The sequence below is a fragment of the Lemur catta genome, chromosome 14 (assembly GCF_020740605.2).
Source record: "Lemur catta isolate mLemCat1 chromosome 14, mLemCat1.pri, whole genome shotgun sequence".
Taxonomy (NCBI): domain Eukaryota; kingdom Metazoa; phylum Chordata; class Mammalia; order Primates; family Lemuridae; genus Lemur; species Lemur catta.
The window spans coordinates 49,285,995-49,303,711 of NC_059141.1; the positions used below are offsets into that span (position 1 = coordinate 49,285,995).

The 17,717-nt window shown below is 39.1% G+C and overlaps 1 protein-coding gene across 9 annotated transcripts in view; it reads left to right on the forward strand.

Moving 5' to 3' along the window:
• Positions 1-682: 682 nt before the first annotated feature.
• Positions 683-17,717, forward strand: part of CFAP70 (cilia and flagella associated protein 70) — a 75,586-nt gene continuing 58,551 nt past the window's right edge. For 2 of the 9 annotated variants that reach the window (XR_006739326.1, XM_045569159.1), the window contains exons 1-6: positions 690-707; positions 3,705-3,804; positions 4,690-4,876; positions 11,800-11,898; positions 12,430-12,509; positions 14,721-14,900. Coding sequence is in view for 7 of the 9 variants with exons in the window: in XM_045569159.1 (XP_045425115.1) it covers positions 3,742-3,804; positions 4,690-4,876; positions 11,800-11,898; positions 12,430-12,509; positions 14,721-14,900 (609 nt within the window). In the remaining 2 variants the exon portion in view is untranslated. Of the gene's footprint in view, positions 708-3,704; positions 3,805-4,689; positions 4,877-11,799; positions 11,899-12,429; positions 12,510-14,720; positions 14,901-17,717 lie in introns of those variants that run through there. The other 7 variants (XM_045569160.1, XM_045569164.1, XM_045569157.1 and 4 more) reach the window with 7 other exon arrangements.

Here is a 17,717-nt window from a genome sequence, read left to right on the forward strand (position 1 = left end):
CTCCCAAAGTGCTAGGATTACAGGCGTGAACCACCACACCCGGCCCTATTTTGTGAATATGCCACAGTTTATTGATTCATGCTTCTCTTGATGGGCACTTGGGTAGTTTCCCGGTTATTGCTACTGTATTTTGCTATTCTAACTCTTTGATGTTGAATTTTGAATGCATTAAAGAATTGCATTAACATCATGTACTTCAAATCTCTTTATTCTACACATATTGAGAACCTAGAAGCAGCACCATTTTCGGGCTTCCTTTTTTAATACTGTCTTATTTGCATTTTTCACGGAGAAAGATTTAAATGATCTGTTTTCAAATACGTTTAATACAGGCTTTTTTCTTTAAATTCCCTTTAGGTGTTTTTCCCTCCTATTTTTAGAGGAATATTGAAATAAAGGTCGAGAAAGCAAAATCGAAAGGTGGAAACTTCGTACTGAACCCAAACTCTTGCCAAGGTAAAGCAGCATCAGCAGAAAGAGCAGCCACCCGACGCGCACGGTCCGCAAGCTCGCGCGGGCAAACTTCCCGCCCCGCAGCTTCTCCCTGGGCGCAGGCGCAGAAGTTCGCTCGGCGACCGCTCGCTCCTCCTGCCCCGAAAACGTCATCGCGAGTCTGGAGTAAACCCGCCGCAACTGCCAAAAACGAAGTTCTCGCGAGAGGTAATTGGTTGCTATAGTTGCGAGAAACACATCTGTGGCTGCCTGAGGTAAGACGGTTGTTATTCCCCTCGGAGAACCGTTTGTCTTCCCGGCCTCCCTGCCCGGGTTCTGCGGCCGCGCTGCCCGCCGCCACCCCAGTCTGCTCTCTCGGCTAAGGCCAGGCTGGAAACGAGCGCGGGCCCGAACGCCGCGGGCCCCGCTAGCTGCGGACTCCCCGCCAACCCCGGCCCACCCCAGAAAAGCGGCCGTAGCCCTCCCTCAGGCAGCCCTCGCTGCTCCTCTGTCCCCACACCAGAGCCAGTCACCTCGCTCCCTCCGTCTAACCTTTTGCTAATTGGACTCGTCCCTTGCAGCTGCTTCTGAGTAGATGACAAGAAATGCGTGCCTTGGTGGGGACGAGAGCCCCCGCCTAACTGCCCTGACCCTAACTTGTAACTAGTCCGATTTCTTGCATTCATTATTCAAACACAGCGTGACCGCCTTTTGTGTACCAGGCATGGCGCCAGGCTCTCAGGGGCCGTAACTATATGAGTAAGACAGGTTCCTTGTCTTCAAGGGTGTAATCGAACTTTCAGGAAAAGCGGTGCATATTAATAATGCCATTTGTGCAAGTGCTTCATAGCTTAGAGTGTTGCTATTTTAGGGGATGCTCACAACAAATGGGAAACAGTTCAGAAGTTATATTATTCATTTTATAGAAGGTGAAACTGAGGCTCAGAGAAGTTAGGCATTTGCCCAGAGTTACATAGTTATTAAGTAGAAAAAGTCTTTAGGATCCCCATATTCATAAATAAGACAGCTTACATGCCACAAGAAAAGTATAAAGTGCTAAATGAGTTCAAAGGGAAGGCAAATGCTTCTGACTGGGAAGCTTTATGGACTAGGAAGCTTTTTAGCTGGATCTTAAAGGACGAGTAGGATTGCCCATGTAAAGATGGAGTTGGGAGGAAGGGAGCGATCATTCCAGGAGGAAGAAAAAGTGCAGAGGTTCAAAAGTGACTAAGGTCAGGGAATCTTTGAAAGTACTGAGCTAGATGAGGGAAGTTGTCTGGCATTGCTAGATCCTAGAAGGCCTTGAATATAGTGTTCCAGTTTAACTTTCTTTGATAGGTGACAGGGAATAAGACAGTGATATGATCAGATCTGTATCAGATCTGTAACACTTTAATAAGGTATTTATCTCTCTTCAATCTCATTTTCTCCTTATTCTCACACTATGTTCCAAGTGTACTAATCTACTTGACTTGCTGGGCTATGTTTTTGTTTTTATTTTCCTCTGAACCTTTTAAATCTGTTCCCTTTGACTGAAATATCCTTCACTTTATTAAGACATAATTCCAGGTCACCTTTTGCAAGGAGATTTCCCTGGCAAGCACACCTACACGTGTACTCTCAAATACAGCTAGGTTCCAGCTCCAGCACTTCCTTACTATATGACTGCTGGTAAAATAACAAACTTCTCTAAAGCTCAGTTTCCTTTTCACTAAAATGGAGATTTAAGAATAACCTGGAAGCCAGGTGCGATGGCACACGCTTGTAATCCTAACACTCAGGGAGGCCGAGGTGGGTGGATTGCTTGAGCTTAGGAGTTTGAGACCAGCCTGAGCAAGAGGAGACTCTCTCTCTCTACTAAACATAGAAAAATTAGCCGGGTGTCATGGTATACGCCTGTAGTCCCAGCTACTCAGGAGGTGAGGCAGGAGGATCACTTGAGCCCAGGAGTTTGAGGTTGCAGTGAGCTATGATGACCCCACTTCACTCTACCTGGGGCAACAGAGTGAGAATCTGTATCCAAAAAAAAAAAAAAGTCACCTGTAAGGGTGGTAAGCTAACAGATGTAAAGCACACTTAGCACACCGGTGCACAGTAAGCTATAATTAAAAGTTAATTTTCTCCCCCTTCTTCCCTCCTATTGCTCCACCCTTCCCCTCTTTCCTCTAACAGAGCACTCAACACACAGATTATAAAACTCTTGGTCTACTTACATGTCTTTCTTCCTCACTAGATTTTAAATTACTTGAGATTAGGGAGTTCACATCTTATCTCTTGAATGCTCAGCACCTACTGTAGTGCCTATCATAATAAATGTTTGTTCAGTGAACAGTTCTGAGAACAGTTCTGACAGAAGTCGGTTGGATTACAGTAAGAAGAAACTGGAGTCAGACCAATTAGAAGGCTTTTGTAACAGTCTAGCAGAAGGGTAGTGAAGGCCTAATTTATGTTGTATCATTGAAACAAAAGAAGACAACTGGTACAAAAGGGTATTTCCAATGCACACTTGATAAGGAAGTTGTCAGTGCCACTTAGGCCCTAAAAAAGCCCAGAGACATGGTGTTGAACAAGTGATCTGAGGCTTTTAGATGACTGGAAAAATCAGGGAGTGGCCGAGAAGAGGCAAAATAACTATAAAATCTGAAGGCTGAGAGGTGTCATATTCTTTTCTGTATCTCCTCAGTAAATGTTTGAATTGCATAGATTGGTTCTGCTTTGAATTGAGTTAGAAAACACCTTTTTTTAAAGAACAAATATCCAATTTACTTTTGAAATTATTTGTATCCTTAGTGTTGTAAAATAATTGGAAAATATATCTGACTAAATAAGAAATGTGTCAAGACCTGTTCCAATATACTACCATTTTATGTGGCTGCTTTTTTCTTGCTCTCAAAATATATTTTTGTAAAACTGAGAAATAAACTTTGAGAGGAGTTTTGCAGATTAAAATAAAAGTTTTCAAAGAATACTGTGAAGGATGTGGAGGATGGGAGGTGGGGGGGATGGCATTCCTACTCTCTTTGTTTTGTGATAATTTGTGCTTAATGGTTAGTTACATGTATAACAATCTTTTTATCACTAGCCAGGGGAGTCATCCTTCTGACCAGCTCCCTAAAACTGCTTATTCAGGAGCCAAGGTTGGATAGGGGGAACAAAACAATGCTAGACTCTGGCATTTCCTTAGGTTCTTCCCTGGTATTGGTTATGATGTAATGTGGGTACTTGTGCAGCTATGGTATGTGAGGGGACAGGTTTATTCATTCTGTTTACAGAGACCAAAGAAAACGAGGACTTTGCGCAATTGCTGATATGGAGCAGGTGCTATCAACGGGCAGACCCGTGCAGATCACTGTGACAGATGGATATGATTTGGTAAAGTCGTTTTTGGAAATCCAGAAAGTCCCTAGTTTGGAAGCACCGGCAGGAGGAAGGGAGCTTGCATCATTCTGTATCTCCAAACCTCCTCGCTTTACGTAGCAGTGGCCTTCCTCCTCATTGTTTCTTACTGTTAGTCTATAAATAGCAAGTCGCATTACTGTGTATCTAAAATACCTGGCAATCTGAATACTAAATTTAACAGGGGTGAAAGAAGTGGCTTCAGTTTTTTAGACAGCAGTTCCCATATAGTTTGGTTTTTTTTTTTCTTTTTCCTAAAAGGATCTGAATTCTTCCAGTTTCCCTTGTGATTAATTTCACTTGATGAATTTGAATAATAAAACTACATTATGATGGAACTGTTAAAAATTAGAATTCTGAAGCAGCAAAATATTCAGTATTATGAAGTTAAAACAGCTCATTCCAAAAGAGGATATAATGAATGAGCTCCACTTTATTTTAAAATGTATATATAAAAAATATATATGAGGGGGGGCACCAGACGTGTACGTATACTCACAGCAAAACACTAGAAAATATATTCTAAAATGTTAATAGTGCTTACGTGTTAGAGTAAAATTACATGTAATTTATTTTCTTATGTGATTTTCAAATGTTCCACGATATACTTTTATTATCAGGTAAAACACAATAAATGTTATTTTTCAAAACTCCAACATAATGGCATTTAAATGAAATGTTGCATTTAGCTACAAGTAGATTTGTTTAATGATTTTCTACCTACCCCTTTTGTATTTGTGATGTAGCTTGTTAGGAAAAAACTGGAAAATGCTATTTACCCCAAGTCAAAGTGGTTTGCCAGATGTGTAGGAAAATTCTCTATTTGAGTAAAATTATAAAGTGATATGTTTCTGCCAACAGAAAGGTTCTAAAGGAGATACTCCAGTTACCTTTATTCGTGCAGAATTCAATCAAGTGGTTCTGGGAGACTCTGCAAAAATTACTGTTTCTCCGGAAGGAACTGCAAAATACAATTTCACTTGCAGTTTTGAATTTAATCCTGAAGGAGGAATCACTTTAGATGACCTCGCTCGCAAACCTGTGTTCTGTAAGTCCTTATGGTTCTAAAAAATGATAGTTATGTGAGTATGTTATGAGGAGATCCTGAGGTATTTAGTGGCTGCTGTTGGGACAGTTGAACACACCTTGCCTCCTTACTCTAGGAATAATGCAGTACACTTTTGAGTCCTGCCTGCTTCTGGCAGCAGTCACCATGTCCTCCTAATTTTCATCAGTTTGTACCAAACACCTTTTGACATATAACTGAGATTTGCAGCCTTTATCCCCTAAGCTGAGTTGGGAGCTTTTTTTTTTTTTTTCTTCCTGTATTTAGGGTTGCCAGATTTAGAAAAAAATGAAAAAAAAAAAAACATAAAATTTGAGGCATACTAAAAACTTATTTGTTGTTTGCTTGAAATTCAAATTTAACTAGGCTTCCTGTATTTTTATATTTATTTTTGGAGATTGAGGGGGTCTCTTATTGTTGTCTAGCTAGTCTTGAACTCCTCGGCTCAAGTTGTCCTCCCGCCTCAGCCTCCCCAGTAGCTGGGATTATAGTCGTGTGCCACTGTACCTGGCTCTTATATATTGTCTGGCAACTATATCTGTACTTTTGTATAATCACCATACTTTATAGCGATTATTCATTTGCTTCTTCTGCTAGAGAAGGGGCTTCTTGAAATCAGGAATGTATTTTATTTATTTCAGAATTTTTAGTGCTTAGAAATATCTGGGATATATCAGGGGCTCCGAAAGTGTCTGTTGAATAAATGAATGGATGGTTTCTCTATCCACACATTTACAGTTTCTACATACACAGTATTATCCCTAATGTAATTTGTTCCTGCGCCTACATACTAGGCTAAGGCTTTTTTGGGTTTTAATCTATACTCTTTAATTTTTGTTTTCGTGTATTTATTTATTTTCGGACAGGGTCTCACTCTGTTGCCCAGGCTAAAGTGTAGTGGTGTCATCATAGCTCACAGCAACCTCAAACTCCTGGGCTCAAGTGATCCTCCTGCCTCAGCCTCCCGAGTAGCTGGGACTACGACATGTACCACCCCACCCAGCTGATTGTTTTTATAATTTTTTAGTAGCACATTTCCTAGGGTACCTGCCAGAAAAACCACAGAATCCACAGTCTTAAACCCAGACAGGCAGGACCTGGGAATTTATTCAATATTCTAGATTGTATAGTATTCTAGTCCCGTGCCTTTTTTTCTGTAAGAGTCACTTGGGGCTCTGAGATCCAGTTTTGGGGTCCCACCCCATGCCACCAAATTCACAATTGCCAGAGTAGAAGCCTAGGCAATTGTGAACAAGAGTTTGGACCTTGCACCTTGGAACAAGAGTTTCAGATGGCTCCTAGGACACTGCTCCATAATAGTGATTTCTAGCTCCGTCCTGTCTGGGAATTGGTTACCTGTGGAGGCATCTATTTGACTCACACTCTCTTACTACCTCCTTCTTCTTCTCCCTTTTTTGTTCTTTGCTTTTCTGTTACCCAGAATAAGAGGAGTGTATTGATTGTCTTCTTCCCTACAGTGTTGGGTGGGAAAGGCAGAACTGAAACATTATTTTAAACATGATATTGAGGTCATGAGAAAGAAAGGGCAATATCTTTGTTCCCAGAACCAAAGCAGGAACTGAACCCTGGAAATCTTGAACAGCTGCTATTGGTGTATATGTGGTAGTGGTGGTGTGTGGGGAGACGGCAGTACTCCAAAACCTAGGAGCTTGGGTTTTACTGTAGTTCTGCAAAACATTACCATTGGGAAAACTAGGGTACAAGAAAACTCTCTATATTATTTCTCATAACTGCATATGAATCTACAATCATCTCAAAATAAAAAGGTTAATTTAAAAAATTAAATAGATTCTTAAAGGGGAAAAAAGCATCTTTGGTAGGAGTGAGAAAGATCATGAAATCCACCACCACTTGGGTGCTCAGTGCTACAATGCAAGGGCATCACTGTCTGCTTAGGAGGGAAGGAAAGTACACACATTTATGAGTCTATCTAAAGCCACCCCTCCTCTGCATGAAACCTACAAACTAAACTGCAAACTGTGAAAACAGGAAAAAATCTTTCTGGAGACCATGGGTACCCCCTGAAGTGTAGAGTCTGTCATCTTTCCCTTGGTTTCTTCTTGAGATAGACTACTTAATGCAGAGAACTTCTGTTCAATTCATCAAAGATTAAGCTATATAAAAGAAAGGTTACTCTTTGTTAGTAGGATTTTGGTAACAGTGCATAAGTCTTTTGGGATGGTAAAAGAGGGCTCAGACCACCTCATTTTTGAAGCTCTAAGTATATTAAAGAATGAAGACATGCCAAACATGGTTACAAAACTGTGGGGTTTTGTTTGTTTGTTTTTTGAGACAAGGTCTCACTCTGTTGCCCAGGCTAGAGTGCAGTGGCATCATCATAGCTCACTGCAACCTCAAACTCCTGGGCTCAAGTGATCCTCCTACTTCAGCCTCCCCAGTAGCTGGGACTACAGACAGGCATATGCCACCTGGCTAATTTACAAAAATGTTTAATTATAGTATATTTTAAAGGTTCATCTTTAATAAATTGATGCTCTTGACAAACATAAAAAGATTAAAAACAAATGAATTAAACATTCAATTTCAGAAGCTAGAAAAATAGCAGGGTATCTCAAAGAAAGTGTCTTATAATTAAGATGAGAACAAAAATTAATGAAGTGGAAAACAAGCAGTAGAAAGGATCAACAAGGATCAACAGGCACATGCCTGTAGTATTGGGAGCCTGAGGCAGGAGGATTGCTTGAGCCTAGGAGTTTGAGGCCAGACTGGGTAACATAGTGAGATATTCATCTCTAAATAAAGAGAGAAAGAGAGAGAGAAAGAGAAGAGAAAGAGAGAGGAAGGAAGGAAGGAAGGAAAGAGAGAGAGAGAAAGAGAAAGAAAGAGAGGAAGGAAGGAAGGGAGGGAGGGAGGGAAAGAAAGAAGGAAGAAGGAAGGAAGGATGTATCAACAAAACAAAAAACTGCGTTTTTAAAACCTTTATTTAACTTTTGTGCTTTTTATTTTAAAATATTAAGGAGGTACAAATGCTTTAGGTTACATGGATTGTTTTTCTAGTGCTTGAGTCCTGGCTATAGGTGTGCCCATCACCCAAAACCTGTTCATAGTACCCATTAGGATGGTTTATTTCCCTCCCCTCCCCTCCCACCCCCAGTTGCTTTCCACTGCATTTTACTTCCCTCTGTGTACATGTGTGCTCATTAGTTAGTTCCAATTTAATAGTGATTACACGTGTTTTTCCATTCTTGAGATACTTCACTTAGGAGAATGGCCTCCAGTTCCATCTAGGTTGTTGCAAAAGGTGTTAATTCATCATTTTTATGGCTGAGTAGTACTCCATGGTGTACATTTACCACATTTTATTAAATCCACTCATGAACTGATGGGCACTTGGGTTGATTCCACATCTTTGCAATTGTGAATTGTGCTGCAATAAACATTCAAGTGCAGGTGTCTTTTTGATAAAATGACTTCTTTTCCTTTGGGTAAATACCCAGTAGTGGGATTGCTGGATCAAATGGTTCTTTGTGGAATCTCCACACTGTTTTCCATAAGAGTTGTTCTAATTTTCAGTCCCACCAACAGTGTATATGCATTACTTTCTCTCTGGATCCACACCAACATCTATTGTTTTTTGACTTTTTACAAATGCTATTCTAACTGGGATAAGTTGATATCTCATTGTGGTTTTAATTTGCATTTCCCTAATAATTAGTCACATTGAGCATTTTTTATATGTTTATTGGCGATTTGTCTTTCTTCCTTTGAGAAGCTTCTGTTCATGTCTCTCTGTTGCCCAGGCTAGAGTGAGTGCCGTGGCATCATCCTAGCTCACAGCAACCTCAAACTCCTGGACTCAAGCAATCCTTCTGCCTCAGCCTCCCAAGTAGCTGGGACTACAGGCATGTGCCACCATGCCTGGCTAATTTTTTCTATATATATTTTTAGCTGTCCATATAATTTCTTTCTATTTTTAGTAGAGACGGGGTCTTGCTCTTGCTCTTGCTCAGGCTGGTCTCGAACTCTGAGCTCAAACAATCCGCCCACTTCGGCCTCTCAGAGTGCTAGGATTACAGGTGTGAGCCACTGCGCCCGGCCTGTTCATGTCTTTTGCCCACTTTTTAATAGGGTTGTTTGTTTTTTTCTTGCTAATTTGCTTGAGTTCTTTGTAAATTCCGGTTATTAGCCCTTTATCGGATATGTAGCTTGTGAATATTTTCTGCCATTCTCTATGTTCTCTGTTGATTGTTTCCTTAGCTGTGCAGAAGCTTTGTAGTTTAAACAAAGCGCATTTATTAATTTTCGTTGTTGCCATGATTGCCATTGGGGTCTTTTACATCAATTCTTTGCCTAGGCTGTTACCTAAAAGAGTTTTTCCTATATTTTCCTATAGAATTCTTATGGTTTCATGCCTTAGATCTAAGTCTTTTATCCATCTTGAATTAATTTTTGTGAGTGGTGAGAGATAGGGGTCCTGTTTCATTCTTCTGCGTGTGGCTATCCAATTTTGCCAGCACCATTTATTGAATAGGGCTTCTTTTCCCCAGTGTATGTTGTTGTCTGCTTTGTCAAAGATCAGTTGGTTATAGGTAGATGGTTTTATATATGAGTTCTCTCTTTTGTTCCATTGGTCTATGTCTTGATTTTTGTACCAATACTATGCTGTTTTTGTTACTATAACCTTGTAGTATAGTTCGAAGTCTGATAATGAGATGCCTCCATATTTGTTCTTTTTGCTTAAGATTGCTTTGGCTATTCAGGCTCTTCTCTGGGTCCAAATGAAGCATAGAATTATTTTTTCTAGATCTGTGAAGTATGACTTTGGTAACTTGATGGGGATTGCATTGAATTTGTAAATCACTTTGAGTAGTATAGATATTTTAACAACATTGATTCTACCTATCCGTGAGTATGATATGTTTTTCCATTTGTATTCTCTGTAATTTCTTTCCTCAGAGTTGTGTAGTTCTCCTTGTAGAGATCTTTCACCTCCTTGGTTAAGTATATTCCTAGATATTTTATTTCCTTTGTAGCTATTGTGAATGGTATTGTGAGTCTTTGATTTGACTATCTGCTTGACAATTATTAGTGCATGGAAATTCTACTGATTTATGTACATTGATTTTGTATGCTGAGACTTTGCGGAATTTATTTATCAATTCCAGGAGACTCTTGGTGGAATTTTTTCTAAATACCAGATCATATCATCAGCGAAGAGTTATAGTTTGACCTCCTCTTTCCTGACTTGGATACCCTTAATATTCTTTTCTTGCCTGATTGCCCTGGCTAGGACTTCCAGAACTATGTTGAATAGGAGTGGTGACAGTGAGCATACTTGTCTTGTTCTAGTTCTTAAGGCGGAATGCTTTCAACTTTTCCCCATTCAATCTTTTCAACATATTAACAAATAGACAAAACTCTGGCATGATTGAGCCAAAAAAAAAAAAAAAGGAGAAGAATAAGAAGAGGAAAAAAGTGGCACAAACATTGCTAGGAAGAAAATAGACCATAACTACAGATACAGTTTTAAAAATTATAAAAGAATATTCTTTCATTACTTTTGAAAACTTCAATTAATGGATGATTTTTTAGAAAAATGAAAATGGAAATATCGAAAGAGATGGATGGGGGAACCTATAGAGTAAAAGAGACATCAACTCATTACAATATGTGGACCTTATTTGGATTCTAATTCAAACAAAGATCACAGAGTTTGATAATATACTGTGGAGGCAAGAGTCTTATCAAAATGTATTATCTTTGCTTAAAATGCTAAAGGAGAACCTTTTTGTGGGAAACATAGGGATTGAGAAACAAGCACCATGAATGGGGGGTAAAAAGGCAAATCCAGAAAATGTAACATTCTACTGTCCTGGTATCTTCAACAAATCAGTGTCACTGAGAAAAAATATGTGGAAAGGAGGGACTGTTCCGAATGAAAAGAAACATAAGAAACATGACAACCAAATGCAACATGTGGTCTTTGAGTAGATCCTGGCTTGAGCAAACCAGCTGCAAAATAAATTTGGGGATAATTGGGAAATGTTAAATATAGACTGGGCATTAAATGAATTAAGGAATTATTAATATATTTAATGCTATTGTCACATACTTGCTAGATGTGATAAAGTTATTATGGTTTTATGGGAAAATGTCATATTTTGGATTTGCATACTTTGATATTTAGGGATAAAATGCCATGACGTCTGTAATTTATTTTAAAATTCAGCGAACGAAGCAAATATAATGAAAATATTTCAGTAAACAACAATATATATGATGAAGCAAATACAGCAACACATTAATTATTAAATCTCAGTGATGATTATATGGATATTCATTATTCTATTCTTTTTTGTATATTTGAAATTTTCATAGTAATTGTTAAGCACACAAACAGAGTAATGCTACAGTGAAAAACTTTGGACACACTTTGCATGCTATGGGGATCACTCCAAGGTTTGCTAAGCCCTATGTTAGGCAATATGGAAGGATCTAGAACAATGTTTTTCAAAGTTCAGATTATGACTTTTTAGTCATTCCTAAAATCAGTTGAGGAGGATTATGACAAGTAATTTCTATATGAAATAGAATAGAAAATATCTAAGGATTTGATCTAGTGAGGATTACTATTACATGAAACTTTGTTATCATATAATCATATATCAGTTACTTTTATACATATGCATGTAGATGATTATGATGTAAAATCCATTTCTTATTATAACTTTCAGGCAAAAAGTTCAGAAGTCACTGAAGTGGTCCAATATTTTCCACCAGAAGTTACTGCTGTTGGTGCCTTCTCTGGTTTCAAGTTCATTTTTCTTAAATATCTTTGATAATACTTTCTTTGCTTGTTGCACTTCGGTTATCTGATAAATGAATTAGAAACATTCTCATTTTCTTTGTTTTGATTTATCTAGTAACCATGACTGAAGTTTTACCAAAAGAAAGGAAACTAAAAGAGGAGAAGACCTTAATTCTTGGTCAAGCTGTGGTGGACCTTCTTCCCTTATTAGCAGGTCAGGTATATGATTTTCCCAAGAGAAATAGCAAAGCTTATAAAATTTAGCTCCAGAGAAGTACAAAAAATGAGCCTCAATTAATTTGAGGGATTTGAGAGAAAAAATGAGAACATTTATCTCTGCCTCATTTATATCTGTTCTTTTTTTTTTTTGCGACAGAGTCTCACTCTGTTGCCCAGGCTAAAGTGCTGTGGCATCAGCCTAGCTCACAGCAACCTCAAACTCCTGGGCTCAAGCAATCCTAATGCCTCAGCCTCCCGAGTAGCTGGGACTACAGGCATGTGCCACCAGTCCCAACTAATTTTTTCTATATATATTTTTAGTTGTCCAGCTAATTTCTTTCTATTTTTTTTAGTAGAGACGGGGTCTTGCTCTTGCTCAGGCTGGTCTCAAACTCCTGAGCTCAAAGGATCCGCCCACCTTGGCCTCCCAGTGTGTAGAATTACAGGCGTGAGCCACCACGCCTGGCCAATCTGTTAAGTTCTAACTTAACCTCTTCTTTGCCTCAACTTGGCCTTCTTTTTGCAGGAGAGACTTCATTTGAAACAACAGTCCCATTGCATCCTGTGCAGGGCTCACTTTTAGAAACTCCTCGATTAGGTGCTAAGGTAATCTCAACATTTCAGCCTGCCATTCAATCTAACAAGTCTTGCTGTTATTAAGGTTCAGTTCAGTTGAGTCTGATTCATTAAGCACCTTCCTTTCACAGTACACATAGTGTTAGATTCTGAGAAACAAAGATGAATTAGGCAGAGTCCTACCTTTGAAAAGCCTACAATCAACATATCATGGATTATAACTCAGTGTGATTAAATGATGGAGTGGGGTGCATGGGCACAGAGCAGGTATCAGTTACTTTGCCCAAGGGTAGATGTAGGGAAGGCTTAATGGAAATGCCTCTTGATCTATGTCCTGAGCGAGCAAATAGTATATGAAAGCACTTACTATACTTTCCAGCATGGTAGCCTGCCTCTGGCTGAAGACTTATTCAACAATTCCAGCCCAGACCCTTCTCCTGAATCCCAGATTGTCAGACTTTATAAGCACCTACTAGATTTCTCTATAATGATATCCTATAGGCACCTAAAACTCAATGTTCCAAAACTGAACTCAGTATCCTCCCCAAAACCTACTCTTGGTTATATCTTTGTTATTTTGACTAGTGGCATCACTCATCCATGAAAGCACAGACCATAGAACCAAAATTACATCCATGACTGCTTGCTCCCACCCTAGCTACCTCTAATCCCTAAATCCTCCTTTCACCAAATCCAGCCTTTTCTTTCCTCTAAGAGTCTGTAAACCCTTCTTCTTAGCTTCATTCCTATTCTTTATTGCCTCATCCTCACTCACATCCTCACTCACAAGTTGTGACAAGTATCCTCACTCACAAGTTGTTACAAGTATCCTTGTACCTACCCTTGTCTCCCTCCAGTTCAGCCTTCCCACAACTTGCACAGTGACTTAAAAGTGAATTTGATCATACCTCTTCCTCTACTTAGAGTGTGGTTCATGGTTTCACCCACTGCTTACACATTAAGGTCAGATTTCTTAGCAGGCATATAACATCCTTTATAATGAGAGCCTCCTGCTCCAACCTCATTTCCCAGCACTCCTCTTCTTGTACTTTATGTTCTAGAATCCTGAACTACTTACTTATACGTGAACTGAATATACTATACTGTTTTAGTCCTCTTTTACATAAACTGTTCTTTTTATCCATAGTTATTTTCTCTTTCCTTGCTCTGCTTATTCAGGTTGTAAATTTCTATTCATCCTGTAAAAGTGAACTCAGATGTCACCATCTCTTACTCCTTCCCAGCCTAATAATTAATTATTCATTTCCTCCTTGATTGCAGCATTTTGTACAGGTCTCTATTATAGCATTTATCATAAATCATGCGACTGTAACATGAATTCCATGATGAAAGGGACCATGCCTCCTTCATCTTTATATCCCCAGTGCTGTAGTAAAGTGCCTAGCATATAATTAGCAATCAACACACATTTTATATTACTTTATTTATTTATTTATTTATTTTTGAGACAGAGTCTTGCTCTGTCACATAGGCTGGAGTACAGTGGCCTGATCTTAGTTCACTGCAATCTTGAACTCCTGGGCTCAAGCGATCCTCCTGCCTCAGCCTCCCAAAGTGTTGGAATTATAGGCGTGAGCCACTGTGTCCAGCCTAGTACATTTATTTCAAGCCATCCTCCTGCCTCAGCCTCCTGAGTAGCTAGGACTACAGGTGTGTGCCACTACACCTGGCTAATTTTTTTTTTTTTTGTAGAGGCAGGGTCTCACTATGTTGCCCAAGCTGGTTTTGAATTCCTGGCCTCAAGTGATTCTCCCGCCTTGGCCTACAGTACACGTTTTACACCTCCTTTGTATTGTATCCTGTGTGAAAATATCAGTTATACATGTCTATTCCTATTTATACGAATATATACAGATATATTTGAAAAATATTTTCTTATTACAAAGCATTACATTTAAATTACAAAAATAATCACAAAATATAGACAATAAAAGCACCTAATCTCACTTATTCATGTACAACTACTATTGACATTTCAATATAGAATCTTCTAATTCCTCTTCTATATGTATTTGTGTACACACTTTACTTTAGTATGGTGCAGTGGGAAGTATTCTAGTTTAGGGGTAAGGTTTTCTTTTTGGCTCGATCTCCAACTCATGAATAATTAAGCTTCATCTTCTTATCTTAAACAGTGGTATGAGATTCAAATGAGGTAATTCAAAACAAGGAAGGACTTTGGCAATCTTCAAAATGCTGCGTAATTTTATTCTTTTACAGCAGTGCAGTCTTGAAGTTAAAGTATTTGCAGCAGAGCCCTTACTGACCGCAGCCCAGATGTCAGGGGGCAATCTACTGAAGGTCACATTGGAGGCTGCCTACTCTGTGCCTGAATCCTTTGTTCCAGTAGGGACCCTGCAGAACTACATGGTTGGTCTGCAAGTTCCATCGCTTGGAGAGGTACAGCCCTACTGCCAGATTTTATGTAGATTCAAACATGTCTACACTCATATGGCCATCTCTTCCTCACCTGCTAAGATTTCATTCAAAACATTGCTCTGCTAATGGCTGAGATTTATTTTAGGCTTGAAAAATAAAGTTTATTTCTGTTTTATAAATTTTGTTTTATATAAAGATTTTTGTGGCCGGGCGTGGTGGCTCACGCCTGTAATCCTAGCACTCTGGGAGGCTGAGGCAGAAGGATTGCTTGAGCCCAGGAGTTTGATGTTGCTGTGAGCTAGGCTGACACCACGGCACTCTTGCCCGGGCAACAGAGCAAGACTCTGTCTCAAAAAAAAAAAAAGATTTTTGTATTTATAATTTATATATTATATATAATACATTAAGTATAATTTATATTAATAAATGTATATTTATGATAGACAATATGTAAGACATTTAAAATGTCCAGTTTTTGATATGTTTTTACAGAGATTATTTTTATGCATATGCAAAGGGACTTTAAAAAGTTCATGGAATAATAGAATTAAAAGATAAAGATGAAAAATATAAACTTTATTTCTCAACATAGGCTCTATCAGGGTCAAGACAATTTTTTAAGTGATGATAACAGCCATTTAGTCCATCCCTAAAGAACTGAAGGTCCTGGGAATTTAACCATGCCAATACAGTCTTTTTTACTTATTAACTGAAGAAAAATGGGTGCCCTATACAGATTTATTAAGATTAGGAAATGAAGTTAGAAAAAGGAGCCAAATCAGAACTGAAAAGTGGATACCTAATGATTTCCCATCAAAACTGTAACAAAATTGCCCTTGTTTGATGAGAGGAATAAGCAAGAGCATTGCCAGGGTAGAGAAGGACTCTCTGTTGAAGCTCTCCTGGCCTTTTTTCTGCTAAAGCTTTGACTAACTTTCTCAAAACACTCTCGTAATAAGCAGATATTACTGTTCTTTGGCCCTCCAGAAAGTCTACAAGCAAATTGCTTTGGCTGGACCACTTCCAACTCATGGTAGCCATTGCTTTGATTGTGCTTTGTCCTTGGGATTATACTGGTAAAGCCAGGTTTCATCTCCTACTACAATTCTTCAAGAAATGCTTCAGGATCTTGATCCCATTTGTTGAAAGCTCTGCTTTTGTCTACAGCTGCTCTGGGCACAGCAGTTTTGGTACCCATTGGGTGTCAAGTTTGCTCAACTTTAATTTTTCTGTCAGAATTGTGTAAGCTGAACCAATTGAGATGTCTGTGGTATTGACTGTTGGTTCTACTGTTAATCATTGGTTCTTTTCATTTCAGGCACAAAGAGAATTAATTTTTTCCTCAAAACTTGATGTGGATGGTCTGGTGCTATGGGCTTCCTCTTCAACATTGCCTCTTCCCTTCTTTTTTTATTTATTTTGTTTTGTTTTTTAGAGACAGGTTCTCACTCTGCTGCCCAGGCTGGAGTGCAGTAGTATTATCATAGCTCACTGTAACCTCTAACTCCTAGGCTCAAGTGATCCTCCTGCCTCCTGAGTACCTGGAACTATAGGAGCATACCACCACCAAGCCCAGCTAATTTTTCTAGTTTTTTTGTAGAGACAGGGTCTCGCTTTGCTCAAGCTGGTCTCGAACTCCTGACCTTAGACAGTCCTCCCACCTTGGCCTTCCAAAGTGCTAGGGTTATAGGTGTGAGCCATGCAGCACCTGGCCATGTCATCCCTTTTTAAAATGAGTTTACAACTGCTGATTTTTGGGGGGCATTGTCCCCCAAAACTTTTTGTAAGGCATCAATGATTTCACTGTTCTTTCACTCAAGCTTTACCATAAATTTAATGTTTGTTCTTGCTTAAATTTTAGTGGAATTCATGTTGCTCTGATAGGGACTCTTTTCAAACTGATCTCTTATACTTCTTAGTGCCTCAAACTCTAGATACTGTGGAGACATGTTATTACAAGTTAGTATGAGTTTACTTTGATACAAAAAACTTTTGAAATCCATGCATGGTTTTTTCATAATATGCATTTTCCATGAGCTGTTTGAAATAATCCCGTATTTTGTAGATTTTGTACTATGTACTTTACTATACAAAACTTTCTCTTCATTCTAGGTTATTTTTGTAGGCCAAATTTCTAGATACAAGAATGTTCGGATAGGGGTTTTTTTGAGGCTTTTTTTTCTTTTTTTGAGACAGAGTCTCACTCTGTTTTGCCCGGGCTAGAGTGCAGTGGCATCATCATAGTTCACTGTAACCTCAAATTTCTGGGTTTTAAGTGATCCTCCTGCCTCAGCCTCCCAAGTAGGTAGGATTGCAGGCATGTACCACCATATCCAGCTAATTTTTTAAAAAATATTTTCTAGAGGCAGGATTCTATTTTGCCCAGGTTGATCTCAGACTCCTGGCCTCAAGTATTCCTCCCTCCTCAGCTTTCCAAAGTGCTGAGATTACAGGCATGAGCCACCATGCCTAGCCATTTTTTGAGGCTCTGATAGAGATTTCCAAGTTACTTACTAAAGCCTTGTAATCAGTTAACACTCCCACCTGTCATATTTTCAGGGCCACATATGTGAATGACCCCCTAACTTTGTATAGGAACTGTTCAGTTTGCTCTGGACTTAAGAAGTTCCTGGGACACAGGACTTTCAGTACTAAAACTGGGACAGCCCCAGGCAAATTGGGTGGTTGATCACCCTTCCAAAGGACAACCTACATAACTATCACTAGAAGAAAAATTAATAAGTTCGAGCTGGGACACCAGCTTTTTCCTGCCTTCAGACTAGAACTGAAATGTCAGCTTTTTCTGTGCCTCAAGCCTGCTGGTCTTTGCATTGGAAT